The sequence below is a fragment of the Ranitomeya variabilis genome, chromosome 5 (assembly GCF_051348905.1).
Source record: "Ranitomeya variabilis isolate aRanVar5 chromosome 5, aRanVar5.hap1, whole genome shotgun sequence".
NCBI lineage: Eukaryota > Metazoa > Chordata > Amphibia > Anura > Dendrobatidae > Ranitomeya > Ranitomeya variabilis.
The window spans coordinates 417,677,185-417,699,097 of NC_135236.1; the positions used below are offsets into that span (position 1 = coordinate 417,677,185).

The 21,913-nt window shown below is 41.8% G+C and overlaps 1 protein-coding gene across 2 annotated transcripts in view; it reads right to left on the reverse strand.

Annotated features, from left to right (window-relative positions):
* The window catches only part of TBK1 (TANK binding kinase 1), a 77,419-nt gene that overhangs the window by 23,880 nt on the left and 31,626 nt on the right, over positions 1 to 21,913 (reverse strand). For both annotated transcript variants that reach the window (XM_077265214.1, XM_077265215.1), the window contains exons 4-9: positions 20,729 to 20,858; positions 19,590 to 19,771; positions 15,582 to 15,742; positions 14,937 to 15,047; positions 11,441 to 11,620; positions 9,030 to 9,220 (exon numbers count right to left, since the gene is read on the reverse strand). In XM_077265214.1, coding sequence (XP_077121329.1) covers positions 9,030 to 9,220; positions 11,441 to 11,620; positions 14,937 to 15,047; positions 15,582 to 15,742; positions 19,590 to 19,771; positions 20,729 to 20,858 — 955 coding nt within the window. The remainder of the gene's footprint in view (positions 1 to 9,029; positions 9,221 to 11,440; positions 11,621 to 14,936; positions 15,048 to 15,581; positions 15,743 to 19,589; positions 19,772 to 20,728; positions 20,859 to 21,913) is intronic.

Here is a 21,913-nt window from a genome sequence, read left to right on the forward strand (position 1 = left end):
TGTACTGTTTGAAAAATCAGACAAGCCTCCCTAAGTTGCTAATTGGGCAACTGCTAAAAAAGGGTGAGACCAAAGCCCAAGATAGTGACAACATGCTGGTGGTCAAGTACAAGGATAAGAGGGATGTCCTTTTCTTGACCGCCATACATGGTGATGACAGCACTCCAGCACTCCCACCGCTGTACGAGGCACCACTACACACTGTGTACTGGGGGGGGGGGGGGGGGGGGAGTTGATCTCCCTGATCAAGTCCTCAAACTGTACAGTGCCAAAGCTAAGATATGGTACAAGAAGCTGGCAGTGCACATCGTACAGATGGCATTGTATAGTGCTTACATGCTGTCACGATGTGCTGGCCAGACCGGGACCTTCATTCAGCTCTGGGAGGTAGTGATCGAGGCCCAAATCTTTGGAAGTCAGAAAGGAGCAGGCCCCAGAACTGAAGGTGGCCGTATCGTACCAGGACAGCATTTCTCCAGTGAGGTCCCTCAAACAGCAAAGAAAGATATGTTGCAGAGTGTGTTACAGAAGAGGGATAAGATAGGACACCATTCGGTGATATGACACCTGCCCCAACAAACCTGCCCTGTGTATAAAAGAATGTTTCCAACTGTCCCTCACTCCCATGGACTACTAAGTTTCTGATTTACACAACTCACGTATGCCACCCTGACGTACACTACACAACTCACATATGCCACATTATAAGAGTCACATACCAGGAAAACAGTAGATCAATTCAATATAGCATCATTCGTGGGAGGTTTCCACTGTTTAGGCACCTCAGGGGCTTGACAAAAGCTAAATTATGCCTTCAGACCACATCAAAGTGTGTTCCAAAACGACACTCCTTCCTTTTTGATCCCTGCCATGCGCCCAAACAGCAATTTTAACTCACATTTGGGATACAACACCAATAACAAATCCTATCGTGGTTAGCCAAGCATAAATAAATACCTACAAACAAAGGCACCACATGCACAATATTGTTTATAAAAAATCCTTTATTAATGACAGATAAACCATGGGTGTGGTGGACTCCTGGACCTCTCTCTTCATGTGGGTATAACATTTGTTTTTAGGTAGTTCCTGTGGCCATATGGCTTAACAAGGGCTTTTTTTACACAGCTCACGGACCAGTATGTGTGGTTTACTTAAACTATGTGATTTTCACGTGTCATATACCAGTCCTAAGTACTTATGTTACAACTATTTTTGCTGTGTCATATTTATATATATTATTATGTGCCCTGCTATGTTGTATATCTTATTTGCCTCATATCTAGTTCCCATGTGTATAGCATCTTGTTCAAATCTACATTAAGTATTGTTATTTTTAGGTCTAATTGTCCACCTTTTGTGTTTGTTGTGTCTCACCTTTGCCGCATCAGGCAATTTTATGACCACTTTGATGGTTTATCTGTCATTAATAAAGGATTTTTTATAAACAATATTGTGCATGTGGTGCCTTTGTTTGTAGGTATTTATTCACATTTGGGATATCAGCGTACTTAGGAGAAATTGCACAACAAATTTATGTCCAATTTCTCCCGTTAGGTTTGTGAAAATAAAAAAAAATTGGGGCGAAAAGAACATTTTTGTGGGAAAAAATAATTGTTTTGTTTTTTTATTTTCACGGCTTTATATAAAGCACCTGGGAAGTCAAGGTACCCATCACACATCTAAACAAATTCCTTGAGGGGTCTAGTTTCCAAAATGGGGTCACCTGTGGAGTAGAGGGGAGGGGGGAGTGTTCTACTGTTTAGTTACATCAGGGGGGTCTACAAACGCAACATTTCCAGCCATTCAAGGCTAAACGGTATGCCTTCCCTTCCAAACCCTGCTGTGTGCAGAAACAGTAGTTCCCCCCCCACACACACACATATGCGTTATCAGCATACTCAGGAGAAATTGCACAAATTCTAGGGTCCATTTTCTCCTGTTACCCTTGTGAAAATAAAAAAAACGTTGGGGCCAAAGTAATATTTTTGTGGCAAAAAATGTTGTTTTTTTCCCACCTCATTGCTTCAGTTCCTGTGAAGAACTTGAAGGGTTAATAAGGTTCTTGAATGTGGTTTTGAGGGGGTGCAGTTTTTAGAATGGTGTCACTTTGGGGTATTTCCTGTCATATAGACCCCTTAAAGCCACTTCAAATGGTTCTCATTATTCCAACAAAATTTACAGAAATTGCTGATAGGAAGTTAAAAGAGCTAAAAGATTAACAAAAAAAAAAATTATGTTTCAAAAATTGTGCTGATGTAAAGTAGACACGTGGTTGATGGTCTAAGAGCATACAAATTAAAAGTTTGAAAATTAAGAAATTTTTATATTTTTTGCTAAATGTGTTTTTTTCACAAATAAATGCAAGCCATATTAAACAAATTTTACCATTATCATGAAGTACAATATGTCATGAGAAAATCTCAGAATCAGTGGGATCTGTTCAAGAATTCCAGAGTGACACTGGTTCGAATTGTAAAATTTGCCTGGTCATCAAAATGAAAACAGGCTTGGGAGGTGGGGTGAAGGGGTTAAAATATGTCCAGGAGGCAGATGGCCATAGCTCTAAACATCTCATTTACATGTTAATAAAAATATAGATTACTTTTGAATAGGATAATAATCGGATTGCAGATATCAAGGCATCATTTTATTCAGCTTCCAATGGCCTGAATGTCCATATAGATGGCTTAGGAGTGTTGATCCTACCGACAGATTCCCTTTAACATTAATATCAGACATTATACACAATATTTTTACTAATAAAGTTTTTGATTTTAAAACAGTGGCACTCTTTAAAAAAAACTTAATAGGCAGAAAAAAAAAAAATAAACTGAGCTTTACCTATCCTCCCTGGGTCTACCTCCATATCTCCCTGCTCGCCCAGTCTCTGTAGTTTGGTAGCAGCAATAATGTCACCTAAATCGTTGGGCTTCTGCCAATCTAGACGGCATGGCTTGCTGAGCTCAATGTTTGGCGGAAGCATTATAGATGGGACGTCACCGCTGCAACCAATCAGCAACTACAACGTACATTGGCATAACCGCTAAGTTCGGTAATTTGCTGTAGTGCAGTCTGACGCCACAGTGACAAACTACAGAGACTGGGCGAGTGGTGGTGACACAGCGCTGGACCCAGAGAGGATAAGTACGTACAATTTGATTTTCTTTTTTAAAGGCAACACAGTCAGCGGGCTAGAGTATTTTGAACGGGAACTACCCTTTACGGCTCATTACCCATTGCTACCATAGGGAACTATTTATTCATATTGGTGTGGATCTTCTAATCTAATATATAAAGCTGAGTGTGTGTGTGTGTGTGTGTATGTCCGGGATTGGCATCTGCACCGTCGCAGCTACAGCCACAAAATTTTGCACAGTCACACGTCTGGACCCCGAGAGCGTCATAGGCTATGTTGTGAGGCGAAATTTTAACCCCGCACGTTCCAATTCACCAAACAATTTTGCCCCTATCTACATAATGGGGAAAAAGTGAAAGGATAAGTGTTGGAGGCAAATTGACAGCTGCCAGATGTGAACAAGGGGGACTTAAAGAATGGGAGCGATGGGGCCAAAGAGTATATACCGTACAGTTGCTAAGGTGGGGCCCCGACATGGGATACTCACCACACACGAGGATATGAACACACACACAAAATGCGCCACACACTACCACGAGCTTGAACACATATACCACCCTCACCACACATACACCAACCTCGCCACATAAAAGTCAAAACACAAAAGTCGCCACTCAAAACTCGCCATGAGCAAAACTCACCTCATGGAAAACTCGCCACACGCAAAACTTGCACACATGGAAAAATTGCCACATGCACAAAAGTTGCAACACATTCAAAAGTTGCCTCACACAAAAGTTGCACCTCCTCAAAATGCACCACACATAAAACTTGCCATGCGCAAAACTCGCCATGCGCAAAACTTGCTGCACACAACTTGCTACACTGTCACATGCAACTCGAGACACAAAAAGTTGCTACACGCATGTCGCCACACAAAACTCATCTCACAAAAGTCGCTACATGCATGTCGCCACACGCAACTCAACACACACAACTTGACACATGAAACTCGGCCTAAAACACACACAAGTCTGGTATTATCTTTCAAAAATAAAAATCTAATTAATAAGTAGACAAACTACAAGAGCAACAAATGTACCATATAGGAAATACGGCAGCTGTCAGTCACATGACCTGTCTATCAAGTGTATGTGTAAGCTAAAATATACTTCCAGGGGGGAGGGCTTCCTGCTGGCTGGGGATTTATCAGGCTGCCAAATTAGCTTACAAATACTGAGGTAAAAATACTGACCAAATAACGTGTGATCGAGGTCTAATACAGGAGGAGATGACACACACATATATACTATATACAGGAGGAGATGACATACAGGTACATACTATATACAGGGGAGATGACACAGATATATACTATATACAGGGGAGATGACACACAGGTATATACTATATACAGGAGCAGATGACACACAGGCATATACTATATACAGGAGGAGATGACATACAGGTATATACTATATATAAGAGATGGCATACAGGTATATACTATATACAGGAGATGACTTACAGGTATATACTATATACAGGAGATGACATACAGGTATATACTATATATAAGAGATGACACACAGGTATATACAATACACAGGACGAGATGACATACAGGTATATACTATATACAGGAGGAGATGACATACAGGTATATACAATATAAAAGAGGAGATGACACATAGGTATATACAGGAGGAGATGACACACAGCAGGTATATACTATATACAGACGAGATGACATACAGGTATATACTATATATACAGGAGGAGTTGACATATAGGTATATACAATATACAGGAGGAGATGACATACAGCAGGTATATACTATTTACAGGGGAGATGACATACAGGTATATACTATATACAGGGGAGATGACATATAGGTATATACTATATACAGCAGATGACATACAGGTGTATACTATATATAAGGGAGATCACAAACATGTATATACCGAGGGGAAAATGAGAGGTGTGAGGTGAAAACGAAAAGGTGTGAGTGTAAAATGAGAGGAATGAGGGAAAATAGTGGAGTGATCAGAAAATGACAGATGTGAGGTCGAAATGACAAGTGTTAGGGGGGAATGAGAGGAGTGAGGGGGAAAATAAGAGGAGAGAAGGGGAAAATGAGAGGTGCGAGGGAGAAAATGAGAGATGTGAGGGGAAAAATGAGAGGCGTGATGGGAAAATAATAGAGGTGAGGTGCTATAACTAACCACAGATATTTACTATGCCCAGGCAACGCTGGGCTCTTCAGCTAGTAATATGATAAATATACCAGAAATAGTCCAGAAATCGTCCAGATGGTAAGACTAATCACTGTATTCCAACTTTACTTACCTTTCTTTTCTTCCCTGCTCTTTAACCATGCTCACATTTCCCCCACTGTTTTTGCTCCACTAATCTCCACTAACCCCATACCCCTGCACCCTCAAACCACATAACTATCTCCCCCTCTCTCTTACCCCCCACCTCGCTCCATCTGCAGTCCTGCTTTCTAACCTCAGACCTCTACCACCAAAATATAATATAAGCCAATCACTTTCCTTCACCCACCTGCTTCTTTCTCTGCTTATTCTCACTGCTGGCGACACATCCCCCCAATCCTGCCCCCCCCGCCTCATTCATCACTAATCATCACCCCTATCCTCCTCACACTATGAGAAACTATCGCAACCCCTCACACTAAAAATCTGTGCCACTGACCCCCACCCCCCTGCTTCCTCTCTCTGGGGCACTTTGGAATGCCCGTTCTGTCTGCAACAAGCTCCACATGGTCCATGATCTCTTCACTTCCCGCAACCTTTCCTTTCTGGCCCTCACTGAGACCTGGCTGACGCCCCCTGACACTGCCTCCCCTGCTGCACTGAGTTACGGTGGCCTCCAATTTACCCACACTCCTCGCTCTGGCAACAGACATGGTGGAGGAGTGGGTATCCTTCTTTCTAAAAACTGTTCCTTCAACCCTATCCAACCCCGACCCTCCCTTCTTTCGAGGTTCACTCTGTCTGTATTTACGCTCCCTCCAATCTCCAAATGGCTGTCAAATACCGACCACCGGGCTCAGCCACTGCCTTCATCGACCAATTCTCCACCTGGCTCCTTCACTTTCTCTCTGCTGACATCCCCACCATCATCATGGGTGACTTTAACATCCCTACTGACACCCGCCAGCCAGCAGCCTCCAAGCTCCTGGCCCTTACTTCATCCTTTGGACTCACTCAGTGGTCCTCCACAGCCACCCACACAGACGGACATACACTAGACCTCATCTTCACCCGCCTCTGTTCCTTATCTAACCTCACAACCTCTCCCTTCCCCCTATCTGACAACCATCTACTCACCTTCTCATCCTTGTCCTCGTCACCCGCCCCCCCATGTCCAGCCATTACCACATCCTCGCAGAAACCTCGCACATCTAGACATTCACAGACTCCCAGACGCTCTTCTACCTCTGTCCTCCATATCTTCACTCCACGACACGGACAGCGCCACCGCTTTTTATAACTCCACCCTGACATCAGCCATAGACTCAGTCGCCCCTCTCATGCATGGCACAGTGCGACGAACCAATAGGCAACCTTGGCATAACAATCTCACAAAAAAACTTCAACAAGCATCCAGGGTTGCGGAGCGGCGTTGGAAGAAAACACGCCTGCCAGACGACTTCACTACTTTCAAACAAGCTACATTTGACTTCAAATTAGCCCTCACCTCCGCTAAACAGACCTATTTCACTAACCTTGTATCTTCACTATCCTACAACCCAAAACAACTATTCAGCACATTTACCTCCCTTCTCCGCCCACCACTGCCACCTCCAACTCCCCTCATCTCTTCCGAGGACTTTGCCACCTACTTCAAAAACAAGATCGACCAAACAAGGCAAACCCTAACTGTTCCACCACCCCAACCACTCCATATACCAGACCTCTGCCCTTCCCTAATAACCTCCCTCTCCAACATCACTGAAGGAGCGCTTACTCGCCTCTTTTCCAAATCGTACCTCACCACCTGTGCACTTGACCCCATCCCCTCCCACCTGCTCCCCAACCTCACTAACATGCTCATTCCAGCCCTAACCCATCTCTTCATCCTATCGCTATCTTCTGGTACCTTCCCCTCTGCCTTCAAACATGCCACCATCACACCCATCCTCAAAAAAACTAACCTTGACCCAACTGCTATGCCCAGCTACCGCCCCATATCACTGCTCCTGTTTGCTTCGAAACCCCTTGAGCAGCATGTCCATGCTCAAATTTCCTCCCACATCTCATCTAACTCTCTCCTTGACAACCTCCAATCTGGCTTCCGCCCCCACCACTCCACCGAAACTGCTCTGACCAAAATTACTAATGACTTAGTCACAGCCAAAGCTAACAGACAGTTCTCCATCCTCCTCCTTCTTGACCTGTCCTCTGCTTTTGACACAGTCGATCACTGCCTACTGCTACAGATTCTTTCTTCCCTTGGCATCAAGGACCTTGCCCTGTCCTGGATTGCCTCATACCTTTCCGACCGCACATTTAGTGTTTCCCACTCCCACACCACCTCCTCATCCCGCCCTCTCTCTGTTGGGGTCCCTCAAGGCTCTGTCCTAGGGCCCCTACTTTTTTCCCATCTATACCCTTGGCCTAGGACAACTCAAAGTCCCATGGCTTCCAGTACCACCTGTATGCGGACGACACTCAGATCTACCTCTCTGGCCCAGATGTCACCTCTCTGCTGTCCAGAATCCCGAAGTGTCTGTCAGCCATATCCTCCTTCTTCACCTCTTACTTCCTAAAACTCAATGTAGACAAAACCAAACTCATCATCTTTCCCCCATCTCACGTATCCCCCCTACCTGACCTATCTATTATGGTAAACGGCATCACGCTCTCTCCCGCACCTGAAATCCGCTGCCTCGGGGTAACTCTCGACTCTGCCCTGTCCTTCAAACCGCACGTCCAAACTCTTGCCACCTCCTGTCGCCTCCAACTCAAAAATATTGCCAGAATCCATCCCTTCCTCAGCCCACAATCTACCAAAACTCTTGTGCATGCCCTCATCATCTCCCGCCTCGACTACTGCAACACCCTCCTCTGTGGCCTCCCCGCTAACTCTCTTGCACCACTTCAGTCTGTCCTCAACTCTGCTGCCCGGCTAATCCACCTCTCTCCTCACTACTCCCCTGCTTCTCCCCTCTGCAAATTTCTCCACTGGCTCCCAATTCCCCAACGAATCCAGTTCAAACTACTAACACTGATCTACAAAGCCATCCACAACCTGTCCCCTCCCTATATCTCTGAACTAATCTCCCAATACCTTCCTTCACGTAATCTCCGATCCTCCCAAGACCTCCTACTCTCCTCCACACTTAATCGTACCTCACACAACCGCCTCCAAGATTTCTCCCGAATATCCCCCATCCTCTGGAATTCCATGCCTCAACACGTCCAACTATCCACCACCCTCGGATCCTTCAGACGGAACCTGAAAAACCATCTCTTCAAGAAAGCCTACAGCCTGCAATAACCATTCTGCCGCCTCGCCATCACCAGAGCAGCCGCCTCACCACCGCCAGAGCTGCAGCACATCTGACCTTCTGTCTCTTCCCCACTATCCCATAGAATGTAAGTCCGCAAGGACAGGGTCCTCTCTCCCCTCTGTACCAGTCTGTCACTGTAAACGTGTTTACTGTAATTGATATCTATAACCCTGTATGTAACCCCTTTCTCATGTACAGCACCATGGAATTAATGGTGCTATATAAATAAATATTAATAATAATAAGAAAGAACAGAACCTAAGTACAGTGTGACCAAAGCCTAATTTGGGGGACATTTGTATTTGGTAAAGCGGTCACAGCTGATGCGGAGTGGACTTGGTGAATGATTGGTACTGTTGTGGCCTACTGCAGTACAGTGTTTCTGTCGCCTTAATAAATGTACTTACTTTCCTCATATCGCAGTCCAATGACTGTCATCATTTCCCGAGTTATCACAAAAATAGGATTTTCTTCTGTAGTCACAGGGAAATGCTGGGCTAGTCTGATGGGCTCTAGAAGTCTGCCTTCATAAAGCAACTCCTGGTTCTGAGATGGGATCTTTGTCTGTTTGTACACCAAGTCATGGAACTCTGTAGGCCTGGAAACAACAACACACAATATTCTAGGGTGGGCACAATATTCACTTCCATTTGGTGTCATTTGCAATTGTTTTGTTCCTAACAGTGTGCACATCACAAATAATGAGAAAAAAATGAGAATACATGGATCAGAATACTTTGTGATGTGTCCAACATCATCTGCTTAAACAGGGAAAATCCAGCCAAAAACGACAGGCAAATCATGAATATATTTATATCAAGTTCCCATTAATAAAGTCTTTGATTTTAGACTACCAATAATCAGAATAAAAGTGTTAAAAACCTTAAAAGGAAATCTGTCAGAAAGATTAACCGCTCACCCGAACACCACATATATAGGCATAAAGGAATTTGAGAGCTACATTTATCAACACCATTATATCTGTTGCTGCACTTCCTAAGCAACCAGCATTTAAAATTAATATGCAAATAAGGCATTAAGTGCTCTGGGTGTGACACTACCTTGGATGGTGGTTTGTTTGCCCAGCTGCAGCCTCTTTATGTTGATTGACAGCTCCCTGTCTGATTTCCTTGCCAGGCACCAAACTTCACACAGGTAGTGCACCATCAATAAAGCTACAGAGGCTGGTGCTGGGCAGGAAAACAACCCAACCTCGGGAGGCAATGGCTGGAGAAGTGCTCTGCTCTAACCAAAGCACTTAATGACTCAATTGCACATAAATTAAAAGCTGATTGTTTGGAAATGCAGCAACAGGTAGACGATATAAAGGCGTCAATGGATTTAGCTCTGAAAAGCCTGTTTGTCCATATATGTGGCTGGAGGGGACTGATCTTACTGACAGACTGCCTTTAAGCTTCTTTGAAACAAAGTAAAAGTGAATGTAAAAAAGACAATCTGTTACTTGAGGCCCCAGGCAGGCTGCTAGACTTTGTTGTATCAGTAAAAATAGTACACTGCTAGCCATAATGGTGCAATACATGTAACCATGTCACTGACACTTTCGGTGTGCAATGGCATAATTAATCAGCCGTTTTTTCAGAAATGGTAGGTGCGAGTGGCTATTCATTAGTATGAGCTCCACCACCTATAGAACATTGTGGCTTGCCTGCAGCCTACTCGACCAAAGTCAGATTTTAAGAAATCTAAAAGCAGTGCAAAAGGGTGATTTGTCAAAACCATGTGGTCTAACAACACACATCACCATGATTAAGATGGTGGTTGAAATGCATTGGTTGAAACGCTGCACTATGTGTATGTAGCTGTAATGTGCTGTATTGCTTTTGTGGTTCACAGTCAGTGACAATACAGCTCTGGCAAAAATTAAGAGACCACTGCAAAATGTTCAGTTTGTCTGATTTTTCTCTTTATAGGTATATTTTTGAGTAAAATGTAAATTGTCCTTTTATTCTATAAACCACTGACAACATGTCTCCAAAGTTCCAAGCAATACATCAAAACCCTGTCACGGCCAGCCCAATCTCCAGACCTGAACCCCATTGAAAACCTCTGGAATGTAATCAAGAGGAAGATGGATAGTCACAAGCCATCAGACAAAGAAGAACTGCTTACATTTTTGTACCAGGAATGGCATAAGGTCACCCAGAAGCAGTGTGAAAGACTGGTGGAAAGCATGCCAAGACGCATGAAAGCTGTGATTAAAAATAATGGTTATTCCACAAAATATTGATTTCTGAACTGTTCCTGAGTTAAAACATTAGTATTGTTGTTTCTAAATGATTATGAACTTGTTTCTTTTGCATTATTTGAGGTCTGCAAGCAATGCATTTTTTTGTTATTTTGACTATTTCTCATTTTCAGAAAATAAATACAAAATGTATTGCTTGGCACTTCGGAGACATGTTCTCAGTAGTTTATAAAATAAAAGAACAATTTACATTTTACCAAAAATATACCTATAAAGAGAAAAATCAGACAAACTGAACATTTTACAGTGGTCTCAATTTTTGCCAGAGCTGTATTTTTTCTATTTTAATGGCTCATTAAAATCTATATTTTAATCCAAAAGACAGTCTCTCGCTGGATTACACCTGCTTCCTATTTGATTCACAAGCTTTGTTTCTTCAGACTGCAGCCAGTCCTGGCACATGACTAGGACAAGCTGCTGTTTGAAGGGGGCCTTTATATCACATGTTTGGTGAGCCCCTTTAGCACAAAATAATGGACGTCACTTCAAATTCCAGCAACATTTTAACCCTTTAAAAGTATTTCAACTTCTCACCATCAATCTCAAACTCACATGGTATATGCATGGATGTATATCTTGTGGAGTGTCATTTGCTGAAGAGAAAAGACATGGATCACAGTTCGGTGGAAAATATCATTAGTTACAGCAAAGAACTGGTCAAATCCCCAACATTTCTCCTGATCAGCTTCTAGGATGTTTGCCAGTACTGGAGTGAAAAGTGATTGTAGGCCACTAGAAAAAGAGAATAGGAACAGAATTTTATTAAACTGCCTTGTTGTGCAATTTACTACTCGAAAACAATCGACAGTGGTCTTAATAAAGTAGCAAATATATCTCCTTATTGAAACGTGGAATGCAGACAGGTAAAACAATTTTTTAAACAATATCATTAAACCTTTAAAAACTATGGAATTTTCCATTTTTACGCTTTCGATTTCTTCCTCCCCATCTTCCACAGCGATAACGTTTTTATTTTTTTATTTTAATAACAATCATTAGAACGCTTCATTTTTGCGGGAGAAGTTGTAGCTTTAAATGGCGTAATCTGTTTTGCCATACAATTGTATTGACAAACATTAATAGAATTCCAAGTGGGATTAAATGGGTAAGAAAAATTACAATTTCAACATTAGTTTTTTTTTTAATTGCATTCTTTGTATGATAAAGAAGATCTTGAAACCGTATTGTCCAGGTCGGTATAATTATAACTATCTTGCATCAATTTTTCTTCTATTTAAGTGCTTGAAAAAAGAAATCAGAATTGTGTGGAAAAATATTTGGGTTTGTGTAGCAAGATCTGCACTTCTTTTTCCGTTAATGGAGCTGGGCGAGAGCTTACTTTTTTCCGTAGTGAACTGACATTTTTATTGATACCAATTTAGGTTATACATAAAATGTATTGATCACTTTTTATTGCATTTTTTTAGTGAGCCAAGGTGACAAAAGAAACGTAATTCTGGTGGTTAAATGTTTATTTTTTTATAATTTTACATTTTGATAGATTGGACTTTTAAAGATGCTACAATAAAAAAAGTGTATTATTTTTTTGTTGCCTTAGGGGACTCAAACCTGTGATCATTTTAGTGCTTGTACTATATTCTGCAATAGAAAAGTATTGTAGTACTAGACGGTAGCCTGATTCTAACTCATCGGGTATTCTAGAATATAAATGTAGTTTATTTATGAAGATTTTAGAATAATACATTGAATACACAGGATTCGGCCAACTGCGACCAATTAGCGAAGCATGGTTCAAATCTCGCGGCAATTCCCGGCCGGATTGCGCCTGTCGCTGATTGTTCGCGGCCGGCCATGTAGTATATAGCACAGCCATGTAGTACATAGCACAGCCACGTAGTATATTGCACAGCCACGTAGTATATAGCACAGCCACGTAGTATATAGCACAGCCACGTAGTATATAGCAGTCACGTAGTATACAGCACAGCCCACGTAGTGTATAACACAGCCCACGTAGTGTATAACACAGCCCACGTAGTGTATAACACAGCCCACGTAGTATATACCACAGCCCACGTAGTATATACCACAGCCCACGTAGTATATACCACAGCCCAAGTAGTATATAACAGCCCACGCAGTGTATAACACAGCCACGTAGTATATAGCACAGCCACGTATACTGCACAGCCCATAGTATATTGCACAGCCCACGTAGTATATTGCACAGCCCACGTAATATATTGCACAGCCCACGTAGTATATTGCACAGCCCACGTAGTATATTGCACAGCCCACGTAGTATATTGCACAGCCACGTAGTATATTACACAGCCCACGTAGTATATTACACAGCCCACGTAGTATATTGCACAGCCCACGTAGTATATAGCACAGCCCACGTAGTATATAGCACATCCCACGTAGTATATAGCAGTGTGGGCATCATATCCCTGTTAAAAAAAAGAATTAAAATAAAAAATAGTTATATACTCACCTTCCGTTGGCCCCCGGATCCAGGCGAACCGTTTACCGATGCTCCTCGTGCGCTCCAGTCCCAAGAGTGCATTGCGGTCTCGCGAGATGATGACGTAGCGGTCTCGCGAGACCGCTACGTCATCATCTCGCGAGATCGCAATGCATTGAGCGGTCACCTGAGCTTCGCGAGGAGCGGGAAAGGCCTGTTCTGGATCCGAGGGGCCGACGGACGGTGAGTATATAACGATTTTTTATTTTTTTAATTATTTTTAACATTAGATCTTTTTACTATTGATGCTGCATAGGCAGCATCAATAGTAAAAAGTTGGTCACACAGGGTTAATAGCAGCGTTAACGGGAGTGCCATTAACCCTCTGTGAGCGCTGACTGGAGGGAGTATGGAGTGGGCACTGACTGCGGGGAGTAAGGAGCAGCCATTTTGCCGCCGGACTGTGCCCGTCGCTGATTGGTCGTGGCTGTTTTGCCGCGACCAATCAGCGACTTGGGTTTTCCGTTACAGACAGACAGACAGAAAGACAGACGGAGACGGAAGTGACCCTTAGACAATTATATAGTAGATAGGAATAATCATGGTATCCTATGGAGCTGGACTGTGGCTGAACTTCAACAGGCCTTCAACTGCCATAGTAAACCTCACGATGGCTGAGCTTCAATCGTGGCTGTTCGATACAATACAGATATTGGCTATGCATTATAGCCGGCATCTACCACGTAAGGAGTGGGAGACGTGTATTAACAATCTAGTGTAGGAATGGGTTAAAGAGGTATTCATCTTTCAGAAAATCCTGCTCCCATGACGAAAGGGAGTAAAACAAGGTTTTTTTTTTTTTTTTTCTGCAAACACTACCCAGGTATTGAGCGATTCTGAAAGGGGAATAGCACTAGGGTTATGTGCACACAGCATCTTTTTCAAGTGGGTACACGCTATAACCCACCTAAAAAAGAGGAACAGAAATACTAAAGAAAAAAAAAAAAAGAAGGAGGGGGTACTCAAGGAAATCAACATTCCTCCGACTATTCTCCCACTACAGTGTGTGAATATTTGGTTAAGGTTAATTTAACATTTGTACAGCAATCGCTAAACAGCAAAAAGAGGCTTGTTAGAATACAGGAAAAAGGTGCAATACAGACATAGGGGAGGCTCAGGCAGCTGACAGGTCCCCTTAAACCACTTCTTATTTCCAAAGACACCAAGCAGATAAAAGAAATGACCTGCCTATTCTTCAGGCGGCTTCCGCTCGGTAGCAGATCGCTATTTAATACATATAAGGAGAAAAACAAAACTACTGGTGGAGAATTTGCTTCAAAAAGCAACTGGTGAGAAAGCAAACAAAGACGTTTCAGGAAAAACACCACTGACATTTTCCTGAAGAGTTTATTGCAAAACTCGGTGGGGAAGCCAGTGCCTAAAAGCCGCAGTGTGCCCATAGCCTTTAATTAGTCTTTGTCATACAGTGTGCGACTCTGTAATTATCAATGACTTGTGTGAGAACACATATTAACAGATTATACCATGTACACGGCAAAGTGTCCCTCTCATGTTGCTTAACAAGATTATGAAAACTATAATGCAATTCTAAGTACTTACAAGGATAAATTACAGCTAAGGGGCAATTCCCGACTCCACTCTATCGGACCATTTTCGGCTCGCTGGACACCGGATATTGCACCAGATGGTTTCCCAGTAGTAATTTTATACCTGCAGGAAGAGAAATAACATTACACTTACTTATAAGTATTTCCCTCATGACCGCATATTATCAATGTTGCTGGTCTTCAAAGATTGGAAACCAATAGCAGAAAGACATGAAATCTCTATAAGACTGTAGTACTGGTGGCCTCACAAGTTTGGCAGCTCTACATCATCTAGTAATTAAGCGTTCCCACTAAAAGGAACACTCCAGGAAAAACGTAGACACTATTTTATGCCTAATGCAGGGCATTGATCAAAGTAACCAAAGAGAAAGTTCTCGGTGTCATGTACCACCCCTTACAGACTACCCACTAGGAATAGCACATCAGTTTTGCCCAAAGCGCTCCCTTAAACTTGTCATGCAGGCATACTTTGCCACCCAATCTGACACTAGAAGTGGAGAGGCACCTCTCAATGTTGGGCCATAAAATTGTCAAGGCAGCTGTCTAACGACCAGTAAATATTGTACAAGGATCCGATTCTCATCAACGTCTATTCATACTAGCAGCAACTGTACCAACAGGAAAATTACAGACATACATGACTTCTTTGTTACGGCGAGGACCCTCAAAAGGTCTGAAAGGAAGGCTGCCAGTTGCTGCATGGTAGAAGGTCACTCCAATGCTCCACAAATCCACGGTGGCACCATACTTCTTCTGGTGTTCTTTGCGAAGCACCGCACGTTCATACATGTCTGGGTGCTAGAAAAGACATTTCTATTACCAAGAAAATATATAGATATTTTGGTTGCAGGCTATTAAAATACAACATCACAGTCTTAAAAATGACACTGGAGATACAAGCAGCACGGTGGCTCAGTGGTTTCCGTGGGTTTCCTCCCACACTCCAAAGACATACTGATAGGGAATTAAGATTGTGAGCCTCATCAGGGACAGCGATGATAATGTGTGCTAAAACACTGTAAAGCGCTGCAGAATAAGTTGGCGCTATATAGATTATTATTAACCCCTTTACCCCCAAGGGTGGTTTGCACGTTAATAACCAGGCCAATTTTTACAATTCTGACCACTGTCCCTTTATGAGGTTATAACTCTGGAATGCTTCAACGGATCTTGGCGATTCTGACACTGTTTTCTCGTGAGATACTGTACTTCATGTTAGTGGTAAAATTTATTCGATATAACTTGCGTTTATTTGTGAAAAAAACGGAAATATGGCGAAAATTTTGATTTTCCAACTTTGAATTTTTATGCCCTTAAATCACAGAGTTATGTCACGCAAAATACTTAATAAGTAACATTCCCCACATGTCTGCTTTACATCAGCACAATTTTGGAACCAAATTTTTTTTTGTTAGGGAGTTATAAGGGTTAAAAGTTAACCAGAAATTTCTCATTTTTACAACACCATTTTTTTTTAGGGACCACATCTCATTTGAAGTCATTTTGAGGGGTCTATATGATAGAAAATACCCAAGTGTGACACCATTCTAAAAACTGCACCCCTCAAGGTGCTCAAAACCACACTCAAGAAGTTTCAGGTGTTTCACAGGAATTTTTGGAATGTTTAAATAAAAATGAACATTTAACTTTTTTTCACACAAAATTTATTTCAGCTCCAATTTGTTTTATTTTACCAAGGGTAACAGGAGAAAATGGACCCCAAAAGATGTTGTACAATTTGTCCTGAGTACGCTGATACCCCATATGTGGGGGTAAACCCTTGTTTGGGCGCACGGCAGAGCTCGGAAGGGAAGGAGCACTGTTTTACTTTTTCAACGCAGAATCGGCTGGAATTGAGATCGGATGCCATGTCACGTTTGGAGAGCCCTGATGTGCCTAAACAGTGGAAACTCCCCAATTCTACCTGAAACCCTAATCCAAACACACCCCTAACCCTAATCCCAATGGTAACCCTAACCACACCCCTAACCCTGACACACCCCTAACTCTAATCCCAACCGTAAATGTAATCCAAACCCTAACCCTAACTTTAGCCCCAACCCTAACCCTAACTTTAGCCCCAACCCAAACCCTAACTTTAGCTCCAACCCTAGCCCTAATGGGAAAATGGAAATAAATACATTTTTTTTATTTTATTATTTTTCCCTAACTAAGGGGGTGATGAAGGGGGGTTTGATTTACTTTTATAGCGTTTTTTATATCGGATTTTTATGATTGGCAGCTGTCACACACTAAAAGACGCTTTTTATAGCAAAAAAGTTTTTGCGTCTCCACATTTTGAGACCTATAATTTTTCCATATTTTGGTCCACAGAGTCATGTGAGGTCTTGTTTTTTGCGGGACGAGTTGACGTTTTTATTGGTAACATTTTCGGACACGTGACAGTTTTTGATCACTTTTTATTCCGATTTTTGTGAGGCAGAATGACCAAAAACCAGCTATTCATGGATTTCTTTTGGGGGAGGCGTTTATACCGTTCCAACGTTTGGTAAAATTGATAAAGCAGTTTTATTCTTCGGGTCAGTACGATTACAGCGATATCTCATTTATATAATTTTTTTATGTTTTGGCGCTTTTATACGATAAAAGCTATTTTATAGAAAAAATAATTATTTTGGCATCGCTTTATCCTGAGGACTATAACTTTTTTATTTTTTTGCTTATGATGCTGTATGGCGGCTCGTTTTTTGCGGGACAAGATGACGGTACCATGGTTATTTATATCTGTCTTTTTGATCGCGTGTTATTCCACTTTTTGTTCGGCGGTATGATAATAAAGCGTTTTTTGGCTCGTTTTTTTTTTCTTACGGTGTTCATTGAAGGGGTTAACTAGTGGGACAGTTTTATAGGTTGGGTCATTACGGACGCGGCGATACTAAATATGTGTACTTTTATTGTTTTTTTTGTTTTTAGATAAAGAAATGTATTTATGGGAATATTTTTTTCTTCTTTATTTAGCAATTTTTTTTTATTTTTATTTTTTTTACACATGTGGAAATTTTTTCAGCGATCTGACATACAGCCGTGCGGGCTTACCAGTGCCTCCTGTGGACCCGGAGGAACTCCCTGCAGGACCCGGATGCAGCCCCGTGGCCATTTTGGATCTGGGGACTACAGGGAGGAGACGCTCGCTACAAGGTTAGCACATCGCCTTGTACCGATCGTCTCAGGGAAGCACGCAGGGAGCCCCTCCCTGCGCGATGCTTCCCTGTACCGCCGGTACACTGCGATCATGTTTGATCGCAGTGTGCCGGGGGTTAATGTGCCGGGGGCGGTCCGTGACCGCTCCTGGCACATAGTGCTGGATGTCAGCTGCGATAGTCAGCTGACACCCGGCCGCGCTCCCCCCGTGAGTGCGGCCGATCGCATATGACGTACTATCCCATTGGTGGTCATACGGGCCCACCCCACCTCGACGGGATAGTACGTCAGATGTCAGAAAGGGGTTAAAGAGATTATATGAGAATCACTGCCGGTCAGGAGTATTAAAAGGAGTTGTTCACTACTAGAACAATCACTTCTCAATCACTATTATCCCCTGTTATTATTATACAAGAGGGGAGGGAGACAGAGATTGAGAAGGGGGTTATCCAAGTAAGTAAGTCTTAAAAATACATATTTCTGTTTTAGTCTGAAACACTGACATGTTTAAAGAGACAATATGGTTTAACCCCTTCCAGCCCAAGTCAGTTTCCACCATACAGACAAAGCCCCACTTTTCAAATCTAACTAGTGTCACATTATGCGGTAATAACTCTGGAATTCAGAGAGAATAAAACAATAAAAAGGCATATACTGTGATAGAGATTGTTTTAATAAATGACATTGTCAGGACTCTGAACTTTTTTTATTACCTTTTTGTGCATTACTGCCCTTTTCCAAGATGGCGTCTTTGGTCTCATGTGGTCTCATGTGCACTGTGTCTTCCTGCTATAAAACTCCACCCCAGCCTTCAGTCTGTGCTAGAGTATTCTGCCTTGCATCCAGCTGCTGACCTCTGGAGACTCCCTGGCTATATACCTGCTTCTGTGAACCTGTGTGGTGATCCTGCTACTCTGCTCTGAGTTCCTGCTGCATACACCAGTTCCAGTAATCCTCCTTCATCTGCTGCTCGTGTTTACTTCCATCTGCATTTGCTGAACATGTAAGCTGTTTCTGCTTTGCAAGAACCTGAGACTATTACCCAGACCTCCCTGGTTGAGCTAAGATATTATTTGAACTGCCTTATAAGCATATCTATCTGTGTTGTGGACTAAGCAAGGACTTATTCGTGTCAAGTATCCTCAAGAATAATTGCGCTTTATAGACTTTCTGCGTGATTGCATTTTCCTCTGAAGTTTCCCGAAGACTGCTAAGCTGCGTTTATTATTTGCACCAAGTGTTGTGGACTTGAGTTTCTCTCTGCACCTGTTTGAATCACCGTGTGATAATATAGACTTTACCACTTATAAAACTGTGTCCTGTAGTTGTCTTGTTCCACGCAAAGAGTCTCCTGAGTTATCCCCTATAATTATTACAGACATGTTAGGGCACGTTAGGTTAGGCTATGGGTTGAACTAGATGGACTTAAAGTCTTCCTTCAACCTTAATAACTATGTTACTATGACTTGGCACGATCAATTACCAGATATTCTTCAGTGCCATAGAGGGACACAAATTGCTCATCATCCTCCAATTCCCGTGCTGCACCAAAGTCAGTCAATTTATAAACTGACTGTCCGTCTTCACCGATGACGCGCATAATATTCCCAGGCTTGATATCTCGGTGTATTATTCCATTTTCTCTTAGGTGGTTCATTCCTGCCACTAAAGATCGAAATGTCAGTCATTGTTGAAAAATGTCAGACAAAAACAAAAATATAGAACTTGGCTTCATTGTTTAACAGATAGGCTACATTCACATCACCATTTGCACAGTGGTACAGAAATGGAATTTGTGGGCAAAACGGATCCATTGCATAACTGATGCAAACAGAAGCAGAGGGAACTCATTGATTTTTATGGGATTCAGCATAACAAATTTTTTCTAAAAAACAGACGTTCCGAAACCCAGATGAGCCCATAATAATCAATGAAACTCCTTTACCTCCATCTGCATTAGTAATGCAGATGATCTGTTTTGCCAATGAATTCGGTATTTTATATGAGAACAGATAAACAGAAATGTGAACATAGCCTTACAGCACAATCACAGCACGTTTACTAAAAAGAATGACCAATAAATAAAAAATGCTGCCAATGTACATTAATCGCCTCGTCACAGAATATTCAATAAGTGTCTTGACAGATGGGGGTCCCACCAATCATGAAAGTGGAGGTCCTATGGTTGAATGATGCAGTGGCCTTCATGTGCACTGTCACTCCATTCAAATTATGCAGGACTGATGAATGTAGCTGAGCGCTGTATTCAAAGGATACTGGACCCAAGTCCTCTTGACCACTGGACCCCCCCAGCGTTCAGATACTTATCACCCAGACAAAGGAGAGATTATAAGTTGACATCTTGGGAGAACTTTTAAAAATTAAATTTAAAGAACATTTCTCAGTAAAGATGAATTCTAAACATAGAAGTCTAACCAGTTTAATGGTGTACATATGGTATAACCTGACCAGCAGTCATCAAGCAAAATAATGGAAAGCCTGCTCCATTGAGAAAATGTATGGCCCATGCTTTGATATATCAACAATAGCAAAATATTAATTTTCTGACAATGATTAGCTCAGCAAAGGAGAAAAACACTTTATTAACAAGAAATAACATACCGACATCCCGTGAAACAATAAGAAACTCCGACTCTGGTAATCCATATGCATTTGAGGGTTCTTCAAGCACAGAGTACAAGCTCGCACATGGGCAAAACTCCATGACCAGCACTTTATGCCGACTGGACATCTGGAATACACAATTATCAAGTATTGAAAGATAATAGGAATAACTCCTTAAAAATAAAAAACGGCATATTTCATAGTGATGACATTTCATCAGAAAATGGCATCAGTTTATGATCTGTGAAGGTCTGACCTCAAAGACCCCACTGATCTTGACCAGAAAGGGCTGTTTTCTTATTCCAATAGCGGCACACCCAAGTAAACTTGGCGCAAACCGATGGATCCTATACATTTTCTATCTCAATATTATTAGCTTGAAGAACAAATCATAGTTTCTTCATATAGTTAATTAACTCCTAGACGTAAATCTTCACTTTGTACATCAAATTTACTCTGTGTTCTGAACACTTTTTTGCACTTACAATAGTTTGGAACACATGTAAAAACAGGCATTTTTAAAGAGTCTTTAACCTCTTCCTGACATGGCAATTTTCTGTTTTAATTTTTTCTCCCCTTCCCCCCCCTCCTCCCAAGAGCCATAACTTTTTTATTTTTCTGTCAATATGCCGCATGAGGGCTTGTTTTTTTGCAGGATGAGTTGTACTTTTGAACGACACCATTCAATCTGACGCATAGTATAGTGGACAACGGGTAAAAAATTCCAAGTGCGTTGAAATTGCAAAAAAAAGTGCAATTCCACAATTTATTTTTCTTCATTTACCATGTTCACTATATGGTAAAACGGACCTGGCAATATGATTCTCCTTGTGGGTACGAGTACACAGATAGAAAGCATGCAGAGTTTTTATCTATTTATTTTTAAGGGGGGTGGCAAAAATTTTTTTAAAAAATTTGTGAAAAATAAATAAATAAAAATTCTTGCTTTTGTCAACATTTTTCAACATGCATAAATACTTAATTTTTGGGGGATGGATTATTTTTTGCACCCTCATTTGCATTTTTTAATGACACTATTTTGAGGTAAATACGATGCGTTCGGAGGTGATTGAAACATTGCATTGCAATGTTGTGGTGGCCAAAAAAAAATCCTAATTCTGGCACGTTGATTTCAATCTAGTTCTTCCACTTACCATTTAGATTCATTTATTTGATATTTTG